Source organism: Notechis scutatus, chromosome 2 (assembly GCF_049901735.1).
Source record: "Notechis scutatus isolate UNSWTSFEM ecotype Mainland chromosome 2, rNotScu1.2, whole genome shotgun sequence".
Taxonomy (NCBI): domain Eukaryota; kingdom Metazoa; phylum Chordata; class Lepidosauria; order Squamata; family Elapidae; genus Notechis; species Notechis scutatus.
Window position 1 is genome coordinate 49,959,382 of NC_142010.1, and position 20,724 is coordinate 49,980,105.

The following is a 20,724-nucleotide window of genomic DNA, read 5'->3' on the forward strand; positions in this document are numbered from 1 at the left end:
GTCTGGCAAATTCTGTCACTAACCAATGCTAATATCACATAACTGTAACAGACTTGCAACTTCATTCTGCCATGCCCATTAAGTGAATAACCCAGAGCTATTAAGCGAAACTTATGACCATGACTTGTGATTTTACTGCTGACTTCTTCATTGACCTTGCTCATTGCAAGTAATCTATGAGGCATGTGAATGGTAAATTTCAATCATATGACTGCAAGGATAGTATAATGGTCATAAGTGTGAGGACCAGTTGTAAAGTTATTGCTAAATTTATTGGCTGCCCATCTCATTTGTCTGAAATGGTATACGGTTTCCTGCCTAAGCAGGGAGTTGGACTAGAAAACTTCCAAGGTCCCTTCCAATTTTGCTATCCTGTCCTATCCTATCCTATCCTTCATGGTTTGAGGCAACTCTTAGTAGCCAAGAATGTGGTAAGATATACAAATATCCAAACCATTATAAATATAAAAACAGATTCAAAGTTCAAAGCCTTTATTGTCATTGTACATCATGTATACAATGAAATTGGTTAAAATTGCAAAAAAAAAAAAAAAAAAACCAAACTAAAAATATAGGTTTGGAGCAGAGAGGTGGGAGTTCCTTCGTTAATGCACCAATCACCTGCAGCCAACAGCTTCTCTTTCAGGACCCCATTTTAATTTTTTTCAGTGCTGATGTAATTTCAAATGGTTGCTAAGCAGGGCAGTCATTAACCAAGGATTACCTTGATTTTGCATATATTACTTATTACTTTAATATTACTTTTTTCACAGAGTACCTGAGGATAATTATGTCGTGTTGTTTACAGTTTAGCATCCTTTCTCCTTTACCCTGCTTGCTTATTTTAGTCAGCTTTCCTGGTGATACAGTTATCTCAGTTTTCTAGTTTATATCTTCCTTCTTTGGGAATACAGTTGATTTGAGGTACATTAGCATTAGCTGTAAAAATACATTTTTGTCTTACTATTAGTCTCACCAGGATCCTAACTCACCCCAAAACCAACACAGCTTCTCTCCTGCAGATGTTATTTCAATTAAGCGGGCAGGGAGATAAGTCCTCAAGACTGTAATGCCTAGAGCGAACACAAAATCCCAGATATCCAGAATCAGAGTGCCCAAGACATCTACTATATATACTATAAGTTCAACCAATACAGATTCCATCCTTATTTTCTGATCTGAATTTCAACTGATTGACAGTGTCTCCATTTAAATTAGGCTTCAATTTGTGTTTCACTCAATTGTTCTATTCTGTCTAATATTATGACAGTAATTTAGAACCTGGAACAGCTTCTTTGGATTTTGTTGGAAAGGAAATAGACTTGGGGCATCAAATGCCAAAACTCAAGTAAAGTCTGCCAGTAGTTTCATGTATATCAAAACAGACAATTGGAGACAAACTTTTTTGAGCTGAGGGCTGCATTTCATTTTCAAACTACATAATAGAGATGACACTTCTAAACATGGTTCCAGAATAAAATTAAATTTCTTAATGTAACTAAAATTAATCACATCTAATCTAATTTCTCCCCATACAGTATACTTAATCAAGTCTCCTTTTCATAACACATTAAAATTATAATTCATCACCAATTTGGGGATTATACTCAAAACTGTGGAGGGCTGCAGGATATAAATCTGAGCTATGGGGAAAGAATATAGCATAAAATAGACAATTACAAAAAGTTCTATGTTCTGAACTTTCCCTTTTGAGAAGAACTAGGAAAATGTAAGGAACAGATTATATGAGTTTATTCTTCCCCCCCATCCCAGTAAATAAAGAACTTTATTTTTAAACTGAACTCCATTTTAATGTTTCTTGCTCGCAGCTGCCACCTGTCCAGCAATCCTGTCCAGATCTCTCTGTACCTGAGGAATAAACTTGAGACCTCCCTCCTGGTCCTTCTCCACTATTTTGAGCCTTTCCAAAGCCTGGAGCACCCTCCTGGCAACACACACTTTTGGAACCCCGGCTGAAGTGACTGGGCATCACACCATTGCACTGGTGCCCCCGATAGATCTTGGTCATGGAGCTGACTACAGCACCACCCTGAAGATAAAGGTGGCAGGTTGTGGATGTAGCTTTGGTATAAAACCAGTTTTCATCATATGGAGACATTTTTTTTATAGTTGGCTAGTTTGATTGTGTCCGCCCATTCAGGTACCTTTAGTTTACCTGTCTTTTTGAGAAAGGCTGCAAGTGCCCATGCAAACTCCTACTGGTTGATGTCTTTTACAGTTATTCCAGGCATCGTGTTGTCACCACAGTGCTACCAGGCAGGAAAAAGCCATATAAGTTTATTCTTAAAGGCTACCAAATAGGCAATTTTACCAAATTTTGTTATATATGGGCCATAATGGAACAGTTCACTGGATAGTTCATTGGATGCATTCTATGCAGACTGAAAAATGAAGACAAGGTAATAGTTTACTTGTTGACACTAATTACCCATACAATTCTTGGATGGAGTGATTGGACACCTCCAGTGTCCAATCTAGAATTTCCTATCAATATTATTCTATTGTCCTTCTGCTAGTTTAACTACACTTCATTCCCCTGAGCTGATATGGTCTATTCAGAACAGAGCCTTCAATAAAGGCGTGATGATTAGAAGATAGCCCAGAAGGCTAGCCAAGAAATGGTATGTCTCTGCAGATTAGCACATTAAATTTACCACTCTTTATGATCAGAGCTCCCTTAAGACCATTCATCCAATACTCTGGTACTATGAGGGATGTAGAACTTCTTGAAACAATAACAGCACCTGCTGCTGCCTTTGTTATTATTATTTTTTCTGTCAAAAGAGCACTCATGGCAATTAAGTAATCTCACGTGAGAATTCTAGCCTGACCTAATTAAAAACATTTGGTTTCTCATCCAGGAAGTATTTGGGGATAGGACAATATGGACACAAGGGGGGGTATCTTCTCCCCCCCCAAAACATACCTCCGAATGTTTTATTTAATTTTTATGTTTTATTTAATTTTTATCCTGCCTTTATTACTTTATAAGTAGCCCAAGGTGGAGAATATACATAATACTATTTCCTCCCCACTCCTCCACAACAATAACAACACAACAACAAAATGAATGAGACCAGAATGCTAAATCTTAGAGAAAAACCTGGATGAAGCTCAATAACTATATTTTCCATTAAAAAATGGGGGGTAAAGACCAACCCACTAAAAAAAGTCAATGTTAATTAGGCAAACTGAGCAAAGAACACAAATACATCCTTCCTGATACAGTGTAAGGAGTATATGCAGGAACATGAAGAGCCATCTATAGATATAATTAATGCATAACTGCAAGACATGAGAAGATTCCAAATATTTTACAGGTTGAGAAGGTTAAGTAATTTCCTACACATCTCAGTCTTCCTCTATATCCAAGGCCAAAAGAAATTTTTCAAAAGACAGTTCTGGGCTATGGACTCACCGAGGTATTCTGACATTGGATGCTGCTACTGTTGAAACGCAGGGCAGTAACACGGGAGGGGTTCCCAGGGATATGGAAGATGCATTCATAATTGCGCTGTCCAGACTGTGGCTGTGGCAGGTTTTTGGCGGTTAAAGTGATAGGCTTCACCACACCAACAGGGATATAGATCTGGGTGCTTGGAAGGATCTGTGGGCAGTCCTGTGAGAGAGAAAGATTTAAAAAACAGGTTTTACATATTTGTTTCATGTCTGATAGCAACGGTGTGAGCATTAATACCAATCTAATTTATAGTACTACTTTACTGTGTTTAGCTTTGAAATAAGAAATCAGCTGCCACAAAGAAAAGGGAGTCAAAGCTATTTTCCAAAGCACCTGAAGGCAGGACAAGAAGCAATGGGTGGAAACTAATCAAGGAGAGAAACAACCTAGAACTAAGGAGAAATTTCCTGACAGTTAGAACAATTAATCAGTGGAACAACTTGCCTCCAGAAGTTGTGGATGCTCCAACACTGGAAGTTTTAAAGAAGAGATTGGATAACCATTTGTCTAAAGTGGTGTAGGGTTTCCTGCCTAAGCAGGGGGTTGGACTGGAAGACCTCCAAGGTCCCTTTCAACTCTTATTCTATTGTTATATAAGGTTAACTTTAATGTGAATATGATAGCATTAACCACTTTATAAAGCTATTCATTTTAATTAAACATAAAGCATAAAGCAAAGTTGTTATTCAAATGACACACTTCGCTAGTGACTGATCTACATTTGGAAATGCTCTCCATAAAAGATTCTCCTTGCTATCATCCTACTTTTCAACTAATGAAGATCCTCCAGTCTGTTATTTTCATATTTTACTCTTCCTCACCTGGATGCTCTCAACATTTGTGGTTTCCTGGCATTTTTTTCTACTAACTCAGCTTCTTCTTCCCTTACCAGTCTTGGTTTTTTGTCAAAGCCTTTCCAGAATTCTGGATCATGCGCTTTCCTACTGCCCCGAAAGAGCAGTGAAGTGATCTGTCTCCAATTACTCCAGTTTGTATAAGCATTATTCCCAGACCACAAAAATGTCTGATTCATGACATCTCTGCTTATAGATAACAAGACCATTTAATGATTCAAAATACAGCTCATAAAACGTCATGGTTGTGCTCATGTTAACCCAAGTCATCACTGTTAGGTACAATTAATTACAAAATTCTGCTTTGGGTTTGGTTTTACTTCTGTGATATTTACACATCTCTAGATCAGAAGATCACAAATACTAATACTAATGTTACTGCTCCTCCCATCCTATCAGTGGAAAAAAGTACTAATACTTAGCTTTGCATATTATCATGGAAAGGGTGTATTAGAAATGGAACAGCATCTCATAGCCTAATGACATTCCTGGGCAGAGCCCTCAATGGGTGGGTGGGGGAACAGTAGGGATTCAAGGAAATTTAAGGGCATGTTAACAGCACCCTCTGGATGTCTGTCTTGTACAGATATCCGATCATAAAGCACACACCTGTGGAGTTGTTCCTTACCACCCTACTGGTCTCTCAGACTCAGAAAACTCTCTAGGGCTCAGTTTACTTTATCTATTTCATGGATATATAGGTATACTTCAAAGCCCTGGATGCAGACACCATTTTATGTTCTTGTGTAGGCGCTAAAGGCAATGCCAGAGATAATTAAAAATATAGCTTATAGATCAGATTACTTCTGAGTCTGGCACCTTGCTTTGCCACACACTGATTTCTAGAGATTTGCAAAATGGTTTGAACATGAACCTCTTGGAGCACTGACCTTCTAATGATTCATGCATGAAGCGAACGATGCATAATCCAAAATAATGTAGTATGGTATTTTGTTTCAGACACAGACCAACTTGAACTTTTTGTAGGTGGGAAATGTTTTGAGAGTGAAACCATTCTGGTTAGTGATGTCATTGGAAACTGTCTTGCCACTTGCAATTCGGATGTTATTTTTCTGGCCAAGAGAATCCTGGTTGTCAACCCTACTAGATAGAGCAGACCAGAAAACCAATAGGAAGCCATACTTTACTGAGAGAGGCTATAATAACTGTATCGTACAAACGTAGACCACGTCACTTAATTCCCTCATCCCTTCCCTCCATCCCCTCTCTTTCTAACATACCATAAAGCTCTCTGTTGCTGAAACACTTCAAACTCTTATAAATTTTATTTAACAAAACATGGAACACCCAATTTACTTTGAATTATGTTACATTCAACCACTAACAATTCAAAATAATTTCCTTCAGAATAAAATTATTTGTTTCAAGATTTGAAAAGTTTTTTCATGTACACCTCTACTAATTTTGGATGATAATGATGTTGTTATTCAAAAGAATTTTAAAAAATGAAAACAGGTAGGAGATTTTCATATAAGTCATAGGGGCATCATGTGGATGTCCAAGATAATTATTTCTCTTTCTTTCTTGCTTTACTATTCAAAGTGCTTTGTTAAGCAGAAGTAATTATTTGTGGAAATATGGCCCGTAACAAATACTACATAACAGGGATCACAATACACATGTATTTGGAATGATTGGGTTTTCATTTTTTCTTGTGTGCCCATTGCAAAGAGAATAAAAAGGGTTTGCAACACAATGTAGGCTGACAGTTCTGTCACAAAAGCTGCCAGTGAATTAAAAAAAACAGAAGGACCTTCGAGTATCAGACAAGCTGTTTACCATGGTATTTCACTATTCAACTTGCTATGAAAGGAAAGGCCAAGGCAATGTTGACAAGAACACTAGAGAAAATCAATGCAGTACAGTGGAAATAACACTGGAGAAAGCACTTCAAGCCAAGTTTGAATTTATCATCTGCTATGAAGCTCATAAGGTGGACGTGAACCACTCTATTATCGCTATCCTATCTCCTAAGCTAAACACATTTATCAACGTATAACTGTGCCCAAATAAATAAAACGTATCACAGCTTAACCTGATGGCTTGGTTTACACTTACTGAGACTCTAACTGAGATCTCACAATATGTCGAACCTCAAACTATGCAACTTCACTTTAGCCACATACGGAGGGAAAATCCACAGGCTTATGAGAGAATAAAACAAATATGAATGACGGCAAATATATATGTCCCAGGATAATGTTGCAGGATCCAGTCTGGGTTGATCACTGGGACCAGAGCCTTAATCTTCCAAGCTGTCATACTCATGTACTCACCCTCAAGGAACTACATATTCTGATAGAAATTCTCTGAGGATGGGCTCCCATAAGAGTTCAAAAGCTTGGAAGACTAACTGTCTGGTCCTGGTGACTGACCCAGATTGATCCTGCAAAACAAATATGGTGGAAACCATACACTGAAATTTAAGTTCCTAAATGTAGGCTGAGATACAAATATTAGGTATGATACTAAGAAATCTGGCTTTTGCTATTTAAGGATGCACTAATCTAAGGGTGCTGTTTCTCCAAGGCTTAACCCAAATAAAAGGCAACATATACCAAATAAATAGCAAGATTAAGGGTATAATATCTCTATTTATTTAGTAGCACATGCCCTCTGAAAGCAACAATAAAATCTATAAAGGTGCTTAACTTTATCATTTAGGTGGTTAACAAATGTTAACTCCTCCTTGTTGACAGTACACTATGTCAAACAAGCCGCAGAACAACAAGATGGGATGTGGATCCTGACAAGCCAAAATATCAATCTTCCTTTTTCTGCCTGTCTGACCTAGAAATACAACCTGACCTAATATTAAAAAAAAAGAACCTTCAAAAACCCCAAATCTATTACAAAGTTATTTTTCAGAAGATCATCCAGCTCTGTCTAGCAGGACTCGGCGCATCTCCCCATTACTTTGTGATACCAATCACCGGCAACAAATCATGGTATCTCTGGATGCTCTGGTGGAAATGCTGCAGTTACATTTGATGGAAACCAAGATTCATTTTTGACTGAGCCAAATGCTCAACTACCATCTGAGTCATGGGTGAGCTTTCCCAATTACCTTCAACAAGTGGCTGTTCAGCAGCTGGCAAAGTAGAGGCCAAAAGCTCTTCATACCACTTTTTGCTCTCACACTACCATCTTGGCTTTCCAAAAGCCTAGCTGCAATACTCAAGAGAATAGAGGAGAATAAAAATAAACAGGACCAGCCAGGAAAACAACCCTGGATCCCAGAAGGGTACCACTTCAGCAATAATACCCTGATGCAATACCCAGATTAGCCAACCTAAAGGGCCTAATGGCAAAGGCATTCCTGTCTTAAATAGCAGAGTGAGAAGAGAATAACATGTTTTCAAGCTAAGTGTTACAGACTTCAAAAACTGGCCTTAGGAGCCTAAAGATATGTATGCTCATTGGGGACTTCCTTAGAGGCAAACTAGCATACGCTTAAATTTAGCACAATTCAGAAAGGCTTATTCTATAAAATACAGCATATAGCAAAAGCTAGAAAGAGGTGTGTCTTTCTATACCAGGAATGACTGCCAAATATCCAAAGGCCTGGTATCTTAAAGAACTTTACAGGAATTCTCACCAATCTATCCCTTGTGTCAATGAACTATCAAAACTACAAAAACAAACAAACTAGCTCAGAATAGTTGGCAAATGCCTCCTCCCTCTCTCTAAGCTCCATGAATATTGAGTTTCTGGGTTTCTAAAGTTCAAACAAGTTTTTCTCACTTTTTTTTTTCAGATGAATTCAACATCCTGTTCCTGTTGCCTCAATACTCCTGAAAAAGGGACATGTTGAGAAATTCATTATTAGCTATGAATTTGATTATTACTGCTCTCTGATCTTGGATAACCAAATTCATGGGACATCCTGGTAAATGGGCCAGAAGTATGTGCTATTATAACTATGGAGAGTCCTTAAAAGTGCCTACAAAGCAATCTGACACAAAATAGGCCTCCTCAGATGCCTAGACAAATACAGTAAATGAGCTAATGTCTTTTTCCATCCTAAAGATATACACATTTTAGTGATTTTTCAGCCAGAAATGTTCCAATCCTGCTATGTTATATTTGGCATATATAGGGAATAGTGCCTAATTAAACAAAAATTCTGCTGTATTGAAAAACAGGAAGCACCTGGTACCTATTGATTTTTTTTTCTAGAGAGCTTCATGACTCAGCATTCATGACACTGGAGTGAAAGTTCCTCAGAAGAAATGGCTCTGAAGCTAGTTGGGTTTTGTTCCATGCTTTTGAATAGCCAATTCTCAGGATTAATGAGAACATCTCCTTATTCAAATACCACAAGCTTATCAACTGCTTAGCCAACTTATATTTTCCTGGATAGCAGAGACACTGAATTTTGGACAGCTGTGTGAATGACAATATTGTCATCTACCCATTTAATTACACTGTAACGTACTAAGTTACGGGTCCCCAATCCCCAGTCCATGGGCTGGCACCGGTACATGGCATGCCAGAAACCAGGCCATGCAAACAAGGCCAAGCTCCATCCATGGGATGCAGGCAACACATGAAACCATGCTCCCTCCGGTCCATGGAAAAGCCTCTCTCCATGAAAGCGATCCCTGGTGCCCAAAAGACTGGTGACCGCTATTCTAAGTCATGCCTGCACAGATACATTTGCACATCTTTTTCAAAATCACATATTGATGTATCTTGATAACATTGAGATAATAGAATGCTCTGATCATTTACAAAAGTAAGAAACAAAAGTTAAAAGTGAAAGGTCAAGTGTCCTCTGAATGACAAGCAGGGGTGGGATTCAAATTGTTTAACAATTGGTTCTGTGGGCGTGGCTTAGTTGGTGGGCATGGATTTGTGGTCATGTGACCAGGTGGACGTGGCTTTGTGGTCATGTTATTGGCTGGACGTGGCCAAGTCAATATCACTCACATTGAGGCACGCATCTCCTCGCCTGGCCTCTCATGACTGTGGGGATGCTGCAACAGTTGTAAGTGTGAAAAATGGTCATAAGTCACTTTTTTCAGTGCCATTGTAACTTTAAATGGTCACTCCACACAAGCAAAGCACCAGCAAAGGAAGGAAAAAAATCTCCAGAGAAGTTCCTGAGACAGGAAGTCTAGTCCTGCCAAGAATGTAATAAGGGTTAACAGAGAGGCAGTTTCTGTAAGCAACACCAGAATGTTTCCTTCCTGCCTTCCTTACAGGATTAGGCCAGTAATTTCTTCTAACAACCGGTTCTCCGAGCTGCTTAGAATGTTAACAGTCAGTTCTAACGAATAGGTGCAAACTGGTAGAATCCCAACCTTGGTGACAAGATGATAGAAAGGATCAAACTTATTAAATAGAAAAAATGCTCAATGCTGAGATCTCCATCCATCACAGTAATCTTTCCTGTTATATTTAACAAACTGTTTTTCTCGTTTTTATTTATTTCATTATTATCTATAGAAACTTTAAAAAAAAAACCAACCACCAATTTATCTCCCTAGCTTCTCCCAAACTGTAGAATGTTTTTCTACTGAAAGTTTCAACAGACCTCAAGAGCCTCATAAATTTTAGAAAAGCTATTATGAACCAATTCAGAATCAATAAAAGTAACTTTTGGGCAGTTTGGTTGGGGGTCCAGACAACAGATTCCCTGGTATTTTGCCAGCAAATGTGACTGGCATCTTTGGAGGCAAGATGGTCTATGTATTTTCAGATATTTATCAAAGACAGCCTGGTGTCTGAAGATACCAGTTAAATGCCAGGAAATCTGTTGTCTAGACCACAGTTTATGAACTCTGAATCCCAATACTGCCCAACAGATAGCAGCCATGAAACTCTACACCATTAAAAGTTAACTATTTTATTTTCCCTATTTTCATCATTTTTTTTCAAAACTAGAGATGTCTGTTATTAACTCCTAATTAATATACCGATAGCTATTTCTGAGGCTACTTGGTTGCTTATTTACTAGAAACAACAGGGGAAAGGGAACACACTGAACAAAATTGTTAGGGAATAAACTACAGTAAGCACCTGCCTTCAAAGAATGTGTTTCATCAATTTCATCTCTCTCCTTCCACCTGCTTTCAATTTTATCAAATCATGCTTTGATTAGATAAGAAAATTAGGAGATTGTTTTGTTTCACTATCCAAATTGCATCCTGTTGTCATTCAAAGATTTTGAATTAAAAATAATAATTAGGCAGTCTAGGTGTTAAAGTGGGAAGTTGTGTTCTAGCTACAAACAGCCTGAATACAGAACAATTATTTTAAAAATATAGAATTATGGGACATCAAGAAAAATGGGTTTAATACCCCTTTCACAAAGGCACAGAAAAGCACCTGTTCACAAGCCAAATGAACTACGCAATGAATAAAGACTTGTGTAGTGCCTACAAAAACAGGATAATCCTTCTTCTATGTAGCTTTTCTTGAACATGCCAATGGGCTGGAGTGTGCTAGAATTCAAAAGCAAAGAGACCTAGTTGGTATTACACATGAATTAATATTATATAACTTTATACTTGCACACAACACCTTATATAACGTTATACAGATTGTGCTTCCCTGACTTGGTATTCCTAACAGGAATTTAACAAACAATGAATCAGAAACAAAGAAGGGTTAAAAATCTATGGGTTAAAAGTCAGAGCCAGAGGAATTTTTCATTTATTTATTTTTTTGCTAAAATGTACAAGATGCAGATTCCTTCCAATACAACCAGACTCAGAGCTTGCCTAAAAGAGCTTTAAGGAATTGTTCAACACTTATGAAAGAAAGGGTAGCAATCCAAAGAGACAGATGTCTTCACTCATCCACTTGCTCCCAACTGTAAAAAAAATTCCACAATGAAAGTGGTGATATCCTCTGCCCATTCAATGCTATTTTGACCACTTGAGTTTGGAAGCTATAAGAGAACACAATGCCTGAGTGAATACTAGTGACTGCTTGTTCCATCCTGAGCAATGAGCATATAAATCAGGGTATTGTATTTTTCTGCCGGTAGTTAAGCATGAGCAGACATACGATGCCATATACTGATCACTACCATATACTTCAGCACTACAAAGGAAGTACGATTTGTTCATTATTACATACAATTTCCTTGAAAATACATTTGTCCCCTTTCAGATTTTCTGAATTTTGTATATCTTTGCTATTGAATGTTAACAGAGTTTCATGTGGATTCTACTACTGGCAAAAGTATTCAATCCCTAAGATTATCAGGTGATTTGAAGGAGAAATTAGAGACAGATGTTTCAATTAATGGGATTCTAATCAGATGTGAGTAAGGGAGGTCCTGTCTTATTTAAAGAACAGAATTCTGGATATTCAATATCAAAGTCTCATCTTCACAACTTGAGTAAATCAAAGTAGAACTTTCTGGCTTGAATGAAAAAGGTACAAGGAGACGCAAAACAATATCCAGCAATCTGCAGGATCTCTTTTCTTTACTACAATGTTTGTGATTAAATCAGAAAAGTACTCAGTAAATATAAGGTTCATGGGAGTGTAGCAAGGTGGAAGCCAAGGCTTGCCAAGAAGAATAGTGCTGCTTATGGAATCCTTGGTGCCCTCTGAGCTTGGCTGTTCGCTTGCAGATATTTCATTAACCAGCTAGGTAACTTGATCAGTGCTACTGAGTGTGGATTTGCTCCCTGTTTATATACAGCAGCAGAGTGGGAGGCAGGGATCTACCAGTTCCTTCATTTACCAGGTTGGGTAATTTACGATGTGCTTCCCTGCAAGCTGCCGGCAGATGCTGCCTGCAGAGAAGCAGCCTTTCAAAAAGCCCCTTTTTCCTGCTTTTTTAACTGCAGCTGTGCCTCGCATGGCAGCTGAAGTTGAAAAAATCAGGAAATAAAGGTCAGGTAACAGCCCGGGTGGGCGAGTGGGCAAAAACATCAGCAGACATAGAACTGGTTCTATGTCTGCTGCTCTTCAGAGCTACTGGTTCTACAGAGGTGGACAGAACCGGTAGAAATCCACCCCTGGTGGGAGGGGTTGTGGTTTTCTCTTTGACCTGAGTTTCGTTTTCTGCTTACTTGTTTGTATGATGTTAATCCTTGCTTATCTGGGTGTTGGCTACTAGCAAGGATGTGTTCCAGTGGTAGGATTCAAAAATTTTTACTACTGGTTCTGTTGGCATGGCTTGGTGGGTGTGCCGTGTCTTGGTGGGCACGGCAGGGAAAGGATACTGTAAAATCTCCATTCCCACCCAACTCCTGGGGAAGGTTACTGTAAAATCCCCCCCACTAACCTGCTTTCCAGCTCCGTTCTCCTGTGCAGGGCAACAAAAGAGGACCCAGCCGATCACCTGGGACTCAGGAGGCAGAGAATAGATGGGGGCAGGGCCAGTCAGAGGTGGTATTTGCTGATTCTCAAAACTACTCGAAATTTCCACTACCAGTTCTTCAGAACTGGTCAGAACCTGCTGAATACCCACCTCTGATGTGTTCTGCTCCTTTTGTTTCCTTCTTAGTTTTTTATTATCTCTTTTGAATGGTGGGTACATATGGCTTATCTCTATATGTCTACTGATAGTTGATTTGTCTGAACCCCAAGCTTCTAGGAGTTCTCTAGCAGTTTTGGACTTAGCTTAGTCTAGAATACTCAGTTTCCCAGCTGAAACTATATTTGAGTTTGATCACATGTTATGAAATTAAGGAGTTTTCATCTTGTCTTCTGGGTGCTCTATGATGTTTATGGATGTGCTCTGCTAGTCTTAGCGGCAGTATCCCTTAACTGTAAGAGTGATACAGACACAGTAGTGACAAAAGAGATAAAGAGAGGGCTTACAGAAATCTGAGCATTTTTCATTTATTTATTTAGAGAAGGCACTTGCTTAAGACTACAGGGATCACAATTGGTGCCTTTTGTTTTGTGTGAACCACATCCTTTTAACAATTGCATAAACGTAGCTTAGAGCAAAGCATAAATTTAGTCAGTATGCTCTCTCTCTCTCCTACCAGTTTATATCTCAGAAAGCATCTGCTTTTACAGAGGCTGGTGGAGAGCGGGGGGGAATGTAGCTTCTCCTCAATTTCTATATATAAGACAATGGTCCTTTCATCTTGATCATCCATATTCTTCTGGGAGAACAGGCTCACCAACTCCAGCAGAAGTTTTTGCCTTCAGCAATTGTTGACAGAATTTGACACATAATAAATAAAATAAATCCCTCTCTCCCTTTCACATAACCAGTCCTTGCAAAAGCAATCACATTGCTGGTGGCTGGGTGCTGGATGAATGACTGCCAATCTGTTGTGGTTCCTCCTTGGAGGCTGGTGCTCCCAGAAATGATAAAGGGTGAGACTGGGAGAAGGGAAAGGTGGGGGTGGGTGGGGGAGAATTAATTGCTTATTGCCAGAAGCTTGAGTTCTTTAATGTGGAGCTGACACTCATCAGTCCAGAATGACTGCCAGGCAGAAGTCATAGTGGGAAATGATACAAGGAGAGAGAGAAGTGAAAAATATAGCTGAGGGCATCTCCACTATGCCAGTGCTCACAACCAAAGATTAGAATGAGATTCATCTAGTACAACACAGGAGCTGTCAAACTGGCTATCCCACTGCAGATTGCAGCGCAAAACGTGAAGGATAATCTGTGAAATGAAATAAACCACAACAGGCAAATGGTAGGAGCTAAATCCAAGTCAAGGTTGTGTCCAAAGAACCATTACCACTCACTCAAAGTCATAGGACAACAAATGAGGCCTGGGTGGGGTGGGTGGGAATTGCCATTATCATGCCAAACCAAATGCAAAATGGAAAATAGAGTAAGGGTCACATTAAGTTTAAAATTGGATTGCATGGGAAGAGAAGAAACAGATGCACATTTCAAACAGTTGCATGCAGAACTATTAAGAGTTTAGTTTATAACCTGATCATGCTATGTCTGGAGATGCTAGTTTTTATTGTCCAGTTATGAAGGAGAAGAGATGCTTTCAAGGTTTGAACAGACAGTTGCACCATTTATTTAAAAAACAACAACCATGTATGCTCCTTCCCATCCACCATTACAAATAAGCTTCTTGTGACTTCCGGTTGCTCTTCCATTGTATCAGAGCAGAATCCACGATCGTGCATGGTTTCACTCTGTGCTCACTTGTTGGAGGGTCCTGATTGAGACCGGAACCACCCTGGAGGGGTGATGAAGAAAGGGGAAACTGCTTGGAGGGTTGAGGGAAGACGCATCTCCCCTCCCTGAAAATAAAACCCACTGAAGACAAGTTGCAGTGGTGGTCAAAAATGGCCACCATGAAGATGGGAAGCAGTACGGGAAACTAAGACTGTACTGGAGCGGTGAAACTGCAAGCGGAGTATGAAGCAGATGAAATATATGGACATTAAGGTACCCTGGAATTAAGAAACAAAGAACTATTTTGGATGAAAGTGTGTAGAAGCAGTGATGAGAGAGAGAGAGAGAAGGAAATTGGAACTTATAAAACTGGCTTTGAATATTGAAATGAATTAATTTGGAGGTGACAACTCAGAGGAAAATATTTGATCACAAAAGGCTTGGAAACTAAATTGGATAATTTTTGGACTTTTGGCACTAAAATAGGCATAAGTAAATGCTGGAATTGAATGTGTTAAAAGAAATAATAGCTAATAGCTAGAATTAGCGAAATTAATAAAAGTTTTACAGAAAAAAGGGGGAAGTGAAAGAAAGGGTAGAACATGGAAATAGAACTGAGAGCACCAACTATGGGTACAGGAAAAATGTCAGTGACTCTTTGAAAAGTGTTTGGTCTTTTTAAAATTGGAACTTGGAACTTAAAAGAAAATAAGAGGAACCCCATTATAATAAAATAAAAACCCTGAAAAGTAAAATACTAGAATATTACAAGGAGGAAAGATATTTGAAGAAATTGTTTTGGAACTACCTGGTGACTCTGGAACCTGGAAACAAAGATTTATGGACATTGATTGTTGAAATGGCATATAAAAGATGCTGAAACAACTTACTAGACATTTAGATTGGATATAATTATCCAGGAAGGGGAAAAAAGGAGCAGCGTACAAAATGGGAGAATTATTTGTGGAAATAAGATTGAATCTACAAGGCATAAGGAAATGATGAAAGTAAACTTGGAAATGTGCAGTAATATACTACAAAAACTAGAAATGGCGATTCAGATTGAAGAAGAACAAAGAGAACCAGAGGGGGAGGAGTTAAATAAACAAGAAACCAGTCTTGAAGATCAAGTGGAACAACAAACATACAAAGGGGGGGAGAACTAAAGTTAAAAAATTGTGGTTTGATATAATGAAAGGGAGAATGGTTTGGAAGGTTACACAAAGGAAAAGGAAAAAGCAGAAGAGGGAATTACAGAAGAAAGATCGAGAGAGAGGGGGGGGATAAAATAAATAATTGGAATGAGAAATGGAGGGAACTAATAAAAGGAAAAAGGGGAATTAAGAGAAAGGACCAGAAAATAAAGAGAAGCAGGAAGCAAACAAGAATGAAAAGAAATTACATAGTTAGGATAATGAGAGACAATGGGTAAAAGAAGGATAGGGAAGGAGATTCTGCTAGGTAATATGTTGTAATATATAAAAGTAAGGATTTGAAAATAAATAAGATTGGAACTGATACTTTTTTTTTCTTTTTAAGGATTATCATTATAGCAGATATAGATTTTATCAAAATAGATATGGAAATGGGAATTTATTACAAGAATATTAACTGATAATCAGCGATGAATAAAATTAAAATGAATTATGAGAATTGTAATGGAAAGATTAATATCAGTTTATATAATTAATTGAACAGATTAATATTTTTGAAATATATAGATGATTTACAAGGCAATTGAGAAAAAAAATACCATGCGGAATCTGACTTAAAATATATATGTATATGTGATATGTAGGAGATAGGAGAATATTGTTATTAATGTAGAATGAGGTAATTAAAAAATGACTATACTATGGTTAATTTTTATAATGAATTAAAGGGAATAAATGGAGGGAAAGTACAAGGTAAATAGGTGGTAAACTCGAATTGGCAACTAAAGGGGACAATTTTTTGAACTAGTAGAACAAGGATGAAATTATTGAATAATAAATGGAATAACAGTATGTGATAAAATTGCAAATATGACAGATAAAAGTAACATGTGTAATGAATATAGAAATGAAATAAGAATCTTTGATACTATTATAAAGTAAGATATGATAATATTTTAAGAAAAATGAAATAAGATATGAACTGAAATTGGATAAAATAAGTTTAATGAATTTAATATTTGAGAATATTTAAAAGAAAATAGAATAAGTAATAATGTGATATGAAATTGAACAAGAAAGGTAAATATGTAATTATGGTCATGTTTGTATTGAAATGTAAAAACCTGGAACTACACTGCTCGCCAAAAGAAATTTTTTTTTTAAATATAAAAACAAAAGAAGAAATTGAATAATGAAATTATCATGTATGTTTAAACAATATGGTGATTGGCATTAGAAGAATGTACTGGAATATTGAATAATTAAATAATAAAGGATTATAATTTAATACAAATATGTGTATTAACATTAGAATGATATAAGTTGGATGAATGTAAGAGATATGATTGTTGATATTTTTGTTTGTACCAAAATGTACGATGCTTAGGTGCCACACTGTTTATGCATTGATGTATATATGCAGAATAAAAATAAAAAACTTTAAAAAAAAACAAATAAGCTTCTTGCATATAATGCAAGGAAGTCAGAAAGCAAAAGGGAAGCATTGTATGTGAAAGAGAATGTTTAATCTGTAATATTAAAAAAAGCTCTTAGAATATATTTACTCATAAGTGTAACGGGCTCCAACTGATATTAATTTTCTAGCCTACATTTTCCAGAAGACAACCTGGACCCTTACAAACCAGAATGATATTGTGGCAAAAGCTTTTATATAAATAGAGCTACTGATCCATGATACTCAGAAATAGCAATAGTACAGGACAGAGGCATTTGGTGTGGTATACTAAATATGGATATATATATTTTTGCAAATGACAGAAATATAGCCATAGCACTTAGACTTATATACCATTTCACAGTGCTTTACAGCCCTCTGTAAGTGGTTTACAGAGTCAGCCTATTGCCTCCAACAATCTGGGTCCTCATTTTACCCACTTTGGAAGGATGGAAGGCTAAGTCAACCTTGAGCCTGGTGAGATTTGAACTGCCAAATTGCAGGCAGCCAGCAGGCAGCAGAAGTAGCCTGCAGTACTGCACTCTAACCACTGCACCACCACCACAATTCTTTTACATCCTGTTGACAGGACTGAATATCAAAATGTCTTTTAACACATAACACAATTGTTTATAGTTTATACGTAATATAGTTTATAGTATATAATTTATACTTTGAGGAGACATAGGAGAATTTTATGGTGAAATAAACCTGACTGCAAAACAAAACGATTTTCACAAGTTAAATTGGCATTTCAAGTATCTTCCAAATATTGCTTACAATATACATATCTATTAATCAGCACACAAATAGCTACAGGAATGTGTTCTTAATTTGCTTCAGGTTCTTACTGTGAATTTCTTCATAAACAAATAGGCAAATCGCACATGCTGTCCAGCTCATAAAGCAAGATGACAAACTGAAAGACATAAAACTAAAATAATAGTCCCAAACAGTCCAATTCATCTTGTTTCTATGAGATACCACATAGTGGTCTACAGAACTACCAATGAAGCCAGCCTCAGAGACTTTTCCATCAGAGCTGAAGATTACTGACATTAAGTCTATGGTGATTCATAATTGCATCTTCTAGTTTTTGTTTCATGTTATAAATGAATAAATATGTTTTTAGGTTATCTGCATTCTAACCTTAAAATGTAGAGTAGGCCTGCACAACATATGACCCAAAGCCACATGCAACCATCAAGCAGCCTAGTGCAACATTTTTTGAAAACTTAACAAATCCCTTTGCTAAAAGTTACCATCATCAGGAAGGCTTCACCACCACCACTAGTTTTTCTTAACCACTGTGATGACCCAGGGTGGGGATACAAAATAAACACAGTCACAAAAACCCGGTGAAGCCCCTTTTATTTCTTCACTTTGCTTCCAAGCTCCAAATATCCTTGATGGAAGACAAAAAAACTCCCACACAAGCAGTTACAAGAAGGACGGAAAAAACAACACAAACCAGGCAGGATAAGGGCTGGAGGACATCCACAGATAACAGAACACACACTTAGAAGGAAGCCAAACTCAGAGAGGAATCATAAACTAAATATATTTTCAGTCGCCCGTACTTTGTTTCCAGTCGCCCGTACATATGTCCGTCCTCTTATTCAGTTGTCACAGCTGCAGCCCATGAAGAAGGTCAAAGCCCTCTCCTCCCAAGTAAACCATACCTCTCCCTTATCCTCTCCTCCCTGTGAGCCCTAGGATGGAGAGGGGATGGGCCTGGGCCCTCCTCTGACTGCCCAGCCAGCCTCTGCCCTTCCCCAGCCTCCCCCACAACCTCTGGAGCCACACTTCCACTCCCTGTCAGCTGTTCCTCCTCTGACTCAGAGTCAGTCTCCACCAGGGGCATGACAACCACCTTCCCTCTGGAAGACATGCTGCTGAGTGCCTTTGATGCCTCCAATCCTCAGTGACGTTGCTATTGCTGCAGGAAGTCACCGAACACACATCAGCACACCAGATACTCCTTGGTAGTCCACTATTCTTTTTATTGTGTCAGTGTGGCATTTTCTGTGGTATGAGTTATACCTGCCTGTTCTAAATGAAATAATGCTGAACATTACTGAACTGTCACTAGGCAGAACATTTCAAGCCTTGACATTATAGACCATCACTTAAATATGAGCTAGCCGTGTGCTGCAGCTGCCAAAAAAGCCAACACAGTTCTAGGCTGCATTAACAGAGAGATAGACTCAAGATCATAAGAAGTGTTAGTGCAACGTAAAAATGCCTTTGTAAGGCCACACTTGGAATATTACAACCCAATTTTGGTTGCCACAATATAAAAAAAAATGTTGATACTCTAAAAAGAATGCAGAGAAGAGCACAAAGATGATTAGGAGACTGGAAGCTAAAACATATAAAGAGCGGTTTCAGGAATTGGGTATTTCTAGTTTAATGAAAAGAAGGATCAAAGCACTTGAAGGAGGACAAGAAGCAATGGGTGGAAACTAATCAAGGAGAGAACCAACCTAGAACTAAGGAGAAATTTCCTGACATAAGAACATGAGAACATAAACAAGTGAAACAGTTTGCCTTTAGAAGTTGTGGGTGGGTGGTCCAACACTGGAGGTTTTTAAGAAGGGACTGGGCAGCCATTTGTCTGAAATGTTATAGAGTTTGAGCAGGGGGTTGGACTAAAAGACCTCCAAGGTCCCTTCAAACTCTGTTGTTCTATTATTCTGTTATATACTTCTATATTTTAAATTTACCCGTCATTTTAAAGCACAGTACATACATTATATCCATAGAATTGCACTGAATTTGACTTTTCAGACTGGTATTTCACCAGGAATATTTGTCAGCAGCTGTTTGAGTTTCTGAAGGCTCTACCTTGCTTTACCAGTGAGTATAATTAGCTTTATTCTTAAACAGGACTACTTTCTCCAAACAAACTAACATGAGATGTTTCAATATACAGAATTGATAAACCCAGGTAAATTTACAGACTTTGCTACTTATCCAAATCATAAGTGAATGAAAGTAACTTTTCATGAGATGGGCAGCCTTGTAAATTTGATGCATAAATAAAATTAATAGAAACAGAAACTAGCTGTTAGGGAGTAGCAAGAATTAACACTTTGCAAGAAATATAAAAGTTAATTGTTTTATATTAAAAAGGAAACCCAGCCACCCAAATAGTTCTATTATCCAAGTTTATTATCCAATATATCATTAGATTTCAGCATTTTTGTCCCCTTGCAGATCAAAAGCCAAACTCTACTTATTCCTTAGGGGAATAAGTCAAATGATAAAAGCTCAAAATTATTCAAATTATGGTTTGAAGATAGAATTTAAGTTGACTCATTTCCGCAGGGCATGTGCCCTGTCACTTATAATTATTGATTCTCCTTGACAGTTCAAATACTTTAATCACTCAGTGATTAAATTAACTAAGGTGGAATAGATATAAAAAAATCACAGCATTTTTTTAAAACAGATGTTTTACTTAAGCTATATGTTACAATTTTCCTTAAGACTTTAGATGTAAACATGCATACAGTTTTCCTGAAAGCCAGTTTATAAGTAATTTGAAGAAAAAAACCCTGTCCACCATTACAACTTATTTTGGTTAGAAGAGTCCTCAGATAATGGAGCAAGAAAAGGAGCTTATAAAATGCCTGAAGGCTAAAATGACAGTCTGATAAAGATGAGAGAAGAAAAAGGAAGAAA

The 20,724-nt window shown here is 37.7% G+C and overlaps 1 protein-coding gene and 1 pseudogene across 7 annotated transcripts in view; both read right to left on the reverse strand.

Annotated features, from left to right (window-relative positions):
- Window positions 1-20,724, reverse strand: part of PLXNA1 (plexin A1) — a 403,477-nt gene that overhangs the window by 133,718 nt on the left and 249,035 nt on the right. For all 7 annotated transcript variants that reach the window (XM_087954683.1, XM_087954678.1, XM_026678138.2 and 4 more), the window contains exon 10: window positions 3,440-3,640. In XM_087954683.1, the coding sequence (XP_087810809.1) occupies window positions 3,440-3,640 (201 nt within the window). The remainder of the gene's footprint in view (window positions 1-3,439; window positions 3,641-20,724) is intronic.
- Window positions 1,771-2,301, reverse strand: LOC113418978 (small ribosomal subunit protein eS19 pseudogene; annotated as a pseudogene).